Source organism: Orycteropus afer, unplaced genomic scaffold (genome assembly GCF_000298275.1).
Source record: "Orycteropus afer afer isolate SDZICR_OR568_19922 unplaced genomic scaffold, OryAfe1.0 scaffold00364, whole genome shotgun sequence".
NCBI lineage: Eukaryota > Metazoa > Chordata > Mammalia > Tubulidentata > Orycteropodidae > Orycteropus > Orycteropus afer.
The window spans coordinates 2,650,083-2,660,457 of record NW_006921951.1 but is presented as its reverse complement, the minus strand read 5'-3'; the positions used below and the strand labels follow the sequence as shown (position 1 = coordinate 2,660,457).

Here is a 10,375-nt window from a genome sequence, read left to right as displayed (position 1 = left end):
GAGTTGTGGTGCTGGTGGAGAATGCTGAAAGTACCATGGACTGCTAAAAGAACGAACAGATCTGTCCTGGAGGAAGTGCAGGCAGAATGCTCCTTGGAAGCAAGAACGGCCAGACTTCGTCTCACCTATTTTGGTCATGTTGTAAGAAGAGGGGGAGGCCTTCAACGAGATGGATTGACACGGTGTCTTCGATGATGGGCTCAAGTATAGCAGGGATTGTGGGGCTGGCGCGGGATCAGGCAGTGTTTCATTCTGCTGTGCATGGGGTCGCTATGAGTTGGAACGACTCCACGGCACTTAACAACAACAACAACATATATTGTACATTTACCCTTAAAAAAAAAATTGGCCATCAAGTTGATTCTGACACAGGAGGACTGGGCAGTGTTTCATACTATTGTACATAGGATCTCTGTGAGTTGGAACCGACTTGACAGCACCTTAACAACAACAAACTTTCACAGAAAGTATCAAATCTCAATGCTCTTGTCTAGAATCTGAGGTTTTATGTCAACCTTTTTCAGATCTTGTTTTTTTTATATACCTGGAACAGATTGAGCTCTTGAATCTTATTATTCAATGACAATGGTTAGAATTTCTGATTTTAGCAAAGGACAAAGTAAAGTAGTTTCACATTTTTTATTTGCTAAATATAAATTATCTGAATTTTCAAATAACCTCATTAATTTGTTTGCATTTTCTTTTCCCTTCCTAGGAAGTATTACTGGTTTAAAAGGCAACTCTGGCCAGACTGTGTACTGTGCCAGTAAAGGAGGATTAGTTGGATTTTCCCGTGCTCTTGCTAAAGAGGTAGCAAGAAAGAAAATTAGAGTGAATGTAGTTGCACCAGGTCAGTGTAAACTTCTCACTAAAATAACTTTATCATTTATGATTATTTTATAGAGGAAGCCATTAATTAGTCTTTTAATTGGTACTCAATGATTGACATCTAGATATAGAGTAGTTCTAAATTGATTGTGAAGAGATTCAAGTAATGAACTTTTGACAAGAAAAAAAAATTCTTTGTACTTTATATAAAATCTTTAAATATTATATCAATAGTGGAATGTTAAAGGTGGAAAAGATCACAGATAGCATATGTTTCAGTCATTTCTACAGTTTAGAAGATTGGGACCTAGGAGACACAATGACTTGTTTCAGATTACACAGCTATATTATAGCAGCACTGTTAATCAAAGACTTATCTTTTGATTTCCAGCTAAGAGACGCTGTAAGTTAATGCCCCTTAGATTTCTTTTATATCATTACAAGTTTTAAGTCTTCTTGTCCTTTTGTTAAAATGGTCTCTTTAAACTACCTGGAAACTTCCAATTTCTTAACTTTTTCCTTCACATTATTTTTAATTCTTTTTTTTTCTTGGATTAATGAGGTGATAAAACGCAAATCAGCTATCACTCATTAGGTTGTGTGATAGAAATTTTGGTTAGATGTTTATTTGACTTTTGAGTAAAATGTGTAATTTCAAAAACTTCTATCAGCTAGGGAATCTTTGTTCTAACTTCCTATAGCTATTTAAGGAGCTCTGGTAGCATAGTGCCTAAGGCACTTGACTGCTAACCAGAAGGCCGGCAGTTCAAACCCACCAGCCACTCCTCGGAAGGAAGCTTGGGCAGTCCTACTTCCTTAGTGATACTGCCTCGGAAACCCAAGGAGGGGTCACTATGAGTCGCTCACCCAGCAAATAACAACAACAACAATAGCTATTTAAGAACTGGTTAACTATGTAAGAAAAGACAGTTTATTTTGGTTCACTGGTCATTTGCAAAAGAATATGGGCTGAAGTACTTTCCATTCCAAGTTACTAATGGCTCTAGCTTGGACCTTAGAGTTGATGTTTTATTTGGCATCGTTGAACCAGCAGATAACAGGAATATTTGAAAGGTCCTAGTAAGCCTTTTGCTCAATAATGTACCTTTATCTCAATTCATTCTTTAGGCATGAAGACTAGCTAAATTTAGTCATTCCAAGTCCATGAGCATGTGATAAACGACTGAGTTAAACATTTATATTTTGAAAAAAGACCAAAAAAGATCATCCAAATGCCTTCTATTTGTGTATGCATGCTTTATGCAAGCTAATTGATTTTACTATTAACCTGGTTTAACCATATGAAGGAATACAGATTATTTGTAGTTTGGGACGCATGTATTTGCTTTCTTCTCTATTTGTGATTAGAATAGCATGAGTAATAAAGAATTAATTCCAGTTCATGATGATTTAAAAGTTGAATGGTAATGGAAGTGTTTTCCAACTCTGTAACTCACTCAGTATACTTCCTAGAGCGTCTCCACGTGCAAGGGTTGTGCTAGGTCCCGAAGTTATACATATGAATGAGATGTTTCTACCACAAAGAGCTAAGTATAGTGGGAAAGACAGACATGCAAACAATTATGTGCCCTATGATGAATGCAATAATTGAGATACAGATAATGCTATGGGAATGCTGAAGAAGGAATGCTTAATCTTGCCTAGAGTGAGTTAGTTGCCAAAGCTATAAGCTATTCAGTGGGAGTCAAAGGGAAGGTTGAAGAATGTTACATAGGTTTGTTGATCTACCTTTGTGTGTGTGTGTGTGATTTGGGTGAAAATTTACAGAGCATATTCACTTTCCATACAGCAGTTCACATACACTTTGTGTCATGACATTGACTACAATTTACCACAATGCAATAGCTCCCCTCCCACTTCCTCCCCATAGTTACCTCTTCCCTGTGTCCATCCCTTCATGCATTCCTGCCCCCTGAGCTATCTCCCTGCGCGTAAGCAGCCCTTTCTCCCATGATTCTTCTCTCCAAGGAGTGTATCTGATGTAGCTTTTCTTAAAGATTTTACTTTTTATACTACAATTTATACTATTGGGAGAAAAAAAAAAACCTGTTGCTAAAAATGTGGTTATTTGTATGTTTATCATATTAGGTATGTAGCAGGTTTCATAGTATGAGTGTGCTTCATTAGTCAGAAATGAAGTATAATTGAAATAGTAGAATTAAATGGATTATATGGACTATTTGTTAACTTTGTTTTACATAATAATTTTGACCAAATTCTTCAATGAATATTTTAATAGAGATAACAAACATCAGAATTAACAAATATATTTCTTTTCATGTCACTTTTCCTAAAAAAATCCCACTACTGTCAAGTTGATTCTGATTCACAGTGACCCTATAAGAAAGTGTGAAACTGCTCCACAAGGTTTCCAAGGCTGTAATTTTTATGAAAGGAGACTTTGTCCTGTAGAGTGACTGATAGGTTCTGATTGCCAACCTTTTGGTTAGCAGCTGAGCACTTAACCGTTGCATCACCAGGGCTCTTTTCAGTTTCCTAGCCACCTTCATACAGAGGTTTCAGTTAGCAGGAAAACATTTAAAAAGCAGATCATAATAGCAAAAGCTAGGAACAAGAAGAAAAGTAATCAGGCTGCTATCAGTAATGTTATTGACTATTTTTAAAGATCAGTTAGTTGCTAAGCTTTAATATTTCTTAAAATACAGTAAGTTTCTCACATGGATAAATCTTACTGATTATAAAATATTGAATATAAGAGACAAAATACTTGACAAATGAACTCTGTAATAGATATATTACTTTAAGAAATATAATATGAAATATGTGTTTTAAATAGATAATGCCTACCCATGGTACTCTGGTAGCATAATGGCTAAAGCACTTGACTGCTAACCAGAAGGCTGGCGGTTCAAACCCACCAGCCACTCCTCGGAAGGAAGGTTGGGCAATCCTACTTCTGTAGTGATACTGCCTCGGAAACCCAAGGAGGGGTCGCTATGAGTTGGGCCAACTCGATGGCACATAACAACAACAACAACCCATGGTACAAGACTCAAAAGTGCAAAGTGAGTCTTCTCTTCTGTAGCCATCCAGTTCCTTTCCTCAGAAGCAAGCACTGTAACTAGTTTCCTCTGTATTCTTTCATATACAAGCCAGTAAGATATGTTTATTCTTCTTTTTCAAAACAAAAAACCCGCAAATGGTATTACGCTCTTCACAATGTTCTTTATTTTGCTTTATTCACGGAAAAATACATCTTGGAGATGACTGCATTTTATTCTATGTATTACTGACTCATTTTTTTTTTTTTTAATAACAATTTTACCAAACAAAAAGCTTCTGTAAAGATTTATAGCCTTGGAAACCCTATGGGGCAATTCTACTCTGTTCTGTAGAATTGCTATGAGATGAATCACAACTTTATGGAGATTTAATTCAGATACCATACAATTCACCCATCATTATTTTAGCATGGCCATAGATTTGTACAGTGATAACCACAATAAATTTTCACAATCCCCAAAGAAATGCTGTATCCATTATCATTTACTTCTCCTCATTTCCCTCCAACTCTCCTAGCCTCTGGCAATCACTAATCTACTTTCTCTCTCTGTAGATTTGCCTATTCTGGATATTCCACATAAATGTGAACAGATAATATGTGGTCTTGTGTGATGGCTGCCCCACTTTTAATGGCTGAATTAAAACAGTTAATCCTGGGAATGGAGTTGCTGAGGCATTTTTAATTTTGACTAATAGTGTAGTGTTGCACTTACTTATTTCAGTGGTATACCTTAAATATTTACTGAAAAAACCAAGCTCACTGCCATCGAGTCAATTCGACTCATAACGACCCCTCCTTGGGTTTCTGAGGTGGTATCTCTATGGAGGTAGATTGCCCCGTATTCCTTCTGAGGAGTGGCTGGTGGGTTTGAACCGCCAGCCTCCTGGTTAGCAGTCAGATGCCTTAGGCACTATACCACCAGAGCTCCTAACTACCTTTTTTTTTTTTTTTCTCTAGTTGAAGAGATTTTCTGTTTATTACTTGCAGAAAAATCTTTTTGGTAAATGTTTGCATAAGCTTGGCAGCTGCTCAGAACAGATAATATTCTGGGTGTTCTTTTGTGCTATTTGATGTGGAATTGATTTTTCACACTGCTTCCTTATACACTTTTACAACTCTAATGCGAAGATATACAATTTTATCCTGGTTAAAATCTCAGTGTACTTTTTGGCAAGAACCTTGTTTCTTCTTAGAAAAGTGTCTGAGTTATTTTAATTTTTACTAGGTTCTAGAAACTTATAAAAGAGAATGGGTAGGAGAAACTTCTATTTAAGATCTGAACTGGTAGATAGAACAAATAGAACAGCATCCCACAATTGTTAATACTGGTATTAGTTAACATTCCAGTGTGCTATTTAAATATAGTCTCTGCTGCATCTAAAAATGTTGAAAACTAAAATCACGACCTTGTTGTTGTTGTGTTGTTATGTGCGGTCGAGTCGGCCCCGACTCATAGCGACCCCTCCTTGGGTTTCCGAGGCAGTATCACTACGGAAGTAGGATTGCCCAACCTTCCTTCCGAGGAGTGGCTGGGGGGTTTGAACCGCCCTAGTAATATGGAGCTCTGGTAGCATAGTGGATAAGACACTTGCCTGCTACCAGACGGCTGGCGGTTCAAGCCCACCAGCCACTCCTCGAAGGAAGGTTGGGCAATCCTACTTCTGTAGTGATACTGCCTTGGAAACCCAAGGAGGGGTCGCTATGAGTCAGGTTTGACTCGACAGCACATAACAACAACAGTAATATGGAAATGAGATGCTTCTGTTTATTTATTCTATATAATTAGCCAAAAATGGATAAAGGAAATATAGTTCCTTTTAGAGTTTATCAAGTTTAAATTCTTTTTGCACAAGGACCATGCACTTTTATGAGCAACAGTATCCTTGAACAGTAAAAAAAGTTCATATAATAGAAAAAAATGTGTAGTGATATGTTATGGGTATGGAACTAAAGAGGAGCTCTGGTAGCATAGTGCCTAAGGCACTTGACTGCTAACCAGAAGGCTGGCGGTTCAAACCCACCAGCCACTCCTCGGAAGGAAGGTTGGGCAATCCTACTTCCGTAGTGATACTGCCTCGGAAACCCAAGGAGGGGTCGTCGCTATGAGTCGGGGCCGACTCGACGGCAAACAACAACAACAACAACATGGAACTAAAGTAGAAGTATCCTTGTTTTAAGTTAGTAATTGAATGCAGACGTTTCGGTTATCTATTGATTTAAGGAGTGATAGCATTATAGCCAGCTGGAAACCTCTTCCTTTCCTTTTCAACAAGTAATGCTATAACATCATTTGTCAGACAGTGGCACTACTGGTCGTTTGTAATTTTTATAGCCCAGAGTGAAAGGCATTGTAAATAGATACAAAGTAAAGGGAAGGGTAGAGCAAAATTCTTAGAACTTCACAAATGAAGTGAATGAATGATATGTGGGAGAGTCCTATGGAACCAAGGTGAGAGAGAACAAACTGGAAAACAGTACAGGGACAGGATGGGAGTGTGGGATGTTTAAAAACTAATGCCGTTTTATGGTAAACCTGTACTCATTGCCATAGAGTTGATTCCAATTTATGATAGGGTATACAATGCAAAAGACTGTTCATTTGCTGTGCCCTGGGATTAGGATACATTTACAAATGAGGATTCCTCAGCTTTTTGTTTAGCATAAGATGACATTGAAATTTGGTAGACCCCAGATTAATTTGTAATTAGAGATTACAAACCAAGAAACCAAACTCGCTGCTGTGGAGTTGATCCCGACTCATAGTGACCCCTCCTTGGGTTTCTGGGGCGGTATTTCTACAGAAGTCAATTGCCCAGTCTTCCTTCCAAGGAGTGGCTGGTAGGTCTGAGCTTCCAGCCTTCTGGTTAGCAGTCAAATGCCTTAGGGACTATACCACCAGAGCTCCCAATTAGAGACTAGCTTCACATTTTTTATTTGATTTCTGATAAATTGGGGATATAGCTATCTTTGTCCTCCATATCACTGTTTAGGAGGAGAAGGCAGTGCTGGTTTATCCTATCCTTTCAACTTGGTCTCTGATACGTCTTTTCTTTTTTGGCGTTTAGTGTAGAGTCCAGTAATGGCTAGCTGCTGTCTGGTGAGTTTGTCATTCCTGGTATCTATTTAGAGGTCTGAAGAGAGGCTGTGGCAAGCTTCTCCCAATGAAGTAACACCCTTATTTGCTAAGCTTGGACAGTGGAGGGAGAATATTCATGTGAGATGAGTGACTGGACATCATGATCCTAGTTCTGGACTACTTGTTAATCACTACTGGATTCAGAAGGCACCCCTCTCTCCTTTCCAAACCTGGCTTAACATGGACACAGATCATAGCAGAGCTGAATACAAGATGAAATGTTTAACAAAACCTAGAAACTGGAGGACAATATCCTTTATTTGTTCCATATATCCGCTTTACTTGGAGTGGTTGTTTTGGGAGGCCATAGATCATCGTCTGTCCTCATGGCCTACCTCAGTGTAACCAAGGCCATTTTTCTATCTCAGTGGGATTACCCTTGAACTTGTATCATTATCTAAGTCTTTGCAATCTCAAGTGTACCTTCTAGTATGTTATGCCCTATTATAGAATCTGCCTTTTTTTGAAGGTGGAAACACTTGCAAATGGCCTCTTACATGTCGTGTGGCCTAACCCTTTATCCTCAACAAGACAACCATATCAGGACTAACATCTACCCAGAAGCAGAAATCAGATCAGTTACTTTCAACACAGCATTGATGAAAACCTGGATTAGCATCAGGGCGTCTTAAATTAGAACTATTCTAGACTGTACAGCTATCAATGTAACAATGAAAGGTCCTTTTAGGGAGTTCACTTTACTAAACTTAAAGCAAAATAAGAGGGTAATATTATTAGAGCCCACGATCTATCAGATTGTCGTACTGTGGTGGCTTATATGTTGCTATGATGCTGGAAGCTCTGCTACTGGTATTTCACATAGCAACAGAAGATACTGATCATGGTGCAGGACTACGCTGTGTTGTGTCACTATGAAACAGAGCCGACTTGACTGCAGCTACCAACAACAGCAATTATCAGAGTAGGCAGTAGAGTTTAATGTGGTCTTTTTACTCAAAATGTTGGCTTTAAGAAAAAGCCACTAGGACCAGGTTTGCTGGTCTGATAGAGTCTGTTGGAACCACTGAGACTTCGGCCCTTAGCTGCCCTTCAGATCTGGAATTGAACCCACATCTGTGGCTTCCAGCCAAACAAAAGATAGGCATATGAGTTGAACATTTACCTGAGGTCGATACACTCCTTGGAGAGAACAAGCATGGGAGAAAGAAGGGCTGTTTATGCACAGGGAGACAGCTCAGGGTGCAGGAGGATGTGGAGGGATGAACACAGGGAAGAGGTAACTATCAGGAGGAAGTGGGAGGGGAGCTGTTGCATTGTGGTAAATTGTGGTCAATGTCATGAGACAGAGTGTATGTGAACTGCTGTAGGGAAAGTGAATTTGCTCTGTAAATTTTCACCCAAATCACAATAAAAAAAGAAGAAGAAGAAGAAGAAAAAGCCACTAGGCAGACAACATTTCTACAAGTATATTTGTATGTTTTGTAAGGAGATCTGGTGGCATAGTGCCTAAGGCATTTGAGTGCTAACCAGGAGTCTGGCAGTTCAAATCTACCAGCCACTGCTCAGAAGGAAGTTTGAGCAATCTACTTCCATAGTGATATACCACCTCGGAAACCCAAGGAGGGGCTGCTGTGAGTCAAATCTGACTCGATGGCAGTGCATTGTGTTTGTTTATAGTAGAGCTGACAAGGGACAAGGTGGTAGTCACTTCTTGGCCACAGCCAGGTACCCAGAGAGAGTGAGTAGTTGGACCTGTGGGCTCAGGACCATTGTCGCAGTGGACATCAGGCTCAATTGACATAACACACTACACAAAGCATTGTTCCACATTCTACTTTGGTGAGTAGCCACTGGCATCTTAAAAGCTTACAAGCGGCCATCTAGAGATGCAGCGATGGGTCTATCCTCATCCAGAGCAAGGAAGAATGAAGAAAGCCAAAGACACATGGAAACAATTAGTCCAAAGGACTAGTACACCATGCGATCCTCAGCGTATATGACTATGAGACCAGAAGAATTAGATGGTGCTTGGCTACCATTGTCAGCCAGTCAGTCAGAGGGGGATCTATGTAGGAGATCCTAGATAGAGTGGGAGAAATGTGGAACATAACTCAAAATCATTTAAAAAAAAAAAAACAGGTTTGCTAGTCTGATAGAGGCTGATGGAACCACTGATGGCCCCTTCATGTCTGGAATTGAACCCACTCCTGTGGCTTCCAACCAAACAAAACACAAGCATATGAGGTGAACATTTACATTAGGTAGATAGATAAACTCCTTGGAGGGATCAGTCATGGTAGACTAGAAGGGCTGTGTATGCACAGGGAGACAGCTTGGGAGGCAGGAGTGCATGGGAGGTAAGGACACAGGGAAGATGTGGCTATGGGGAGGAAGTGGGAGGAGAGTTGTTACATTGTGGGAAATTACAGTTAATGTCATGAGACAAAGTGTATGTGAACTGCTGTATGGAAGATGAATTTGCTCTGTAAACTTTCACCCAAATCACAATAAAATTTAAAAAAGAGAAGAAAAACCACAAGAGCCAGATAGGAGTTGAGCCTGGAATTTGCTGAGCCATAGCCAAAACATCTTTCTTGAAAATGATTTATCCTTTTTTTATGATTTTTTTTTTTTAAAAAAAAACATTAAAATGTATCAGTGATTTTCTTGTGAGAAATTGAGAGGTTGTGGGAAAATATTTTATGCTAATTTTACTAGAACTCAAAAACTCTAGAGAATAAAGGATAAAAGTATCATAAACTCTGACAAGATAACATGAATTTTAAATGTTACCTTTTTAACTTTAAATCATTCAACTTTTCTGACAAATTGTTAAACATGATCAAAACACAAAGAAGTTAAAATGTAAGATTTATTCCAAGCAGTCATTCTGTATGCATGGAGGGAGGTCATTTTGTTTGTAAAAACAAGTGGTTCAAAGTAGACTAAAATTGTTAAAAAAAAAAAAAAAAAAACACTTTGAATTAGCTCAAAGCAGTAATAGAGTATTTCATTGTTTCGTGATTTAGTAGGTAATTTACACATTGGGGAAGCATACCTCTGCCTGCAAAAAGATAAAACACTCCAGAGAATTGGAGATTTTATAAAAACTTAAATACAATTTTTGTTTGTACTCAATGGTTATTGAGTTAGCATTAAAAAAATAATTCCTGACAATTTGACCTTTTACCTGTTTGAGAAATGTGGAATATAACTCAAAATCATTAAGCAGGAGAAAGGGGATAAAAGCCTTGAACCCGGACAGAAGAGCAGTCAGCCCCAGGCTTACAGGTGAGGAGAGACAATGCAGGGATGCCCAGAATAACAGGCCAGAAGAGCAGGAGAAAGGGGATAAAACCCAGGAAGCCAAAGAAGAGCAGTCAGCCGAAGGGATTAGGTGAGGA

The 10,375-nt window shown here is 38.8% G+C and overlaps 1 protein-coding gene across 1 annotated transcript in view; it reads left to right on the top strand.

Moving 5' to 3' along the window:
• CBR4 (carbonyl reductase 4) overlaps positions 1 to 10,375 on the top strand; it is a 31,108-nt gene that overhangs the window by 13,248 nt on the left and 7,485 nt on the right. Inside the window, exon 4 of the mRNA XM_007952896.2 lies at positions 716 to 850. Coding sequence (XP_007951087.1) covers positions 716 to 850 — 135 coding nt within the window. The remainder of the gene's footprint in view (positions 1 to 715; positions 851 to 10,375) is intronic.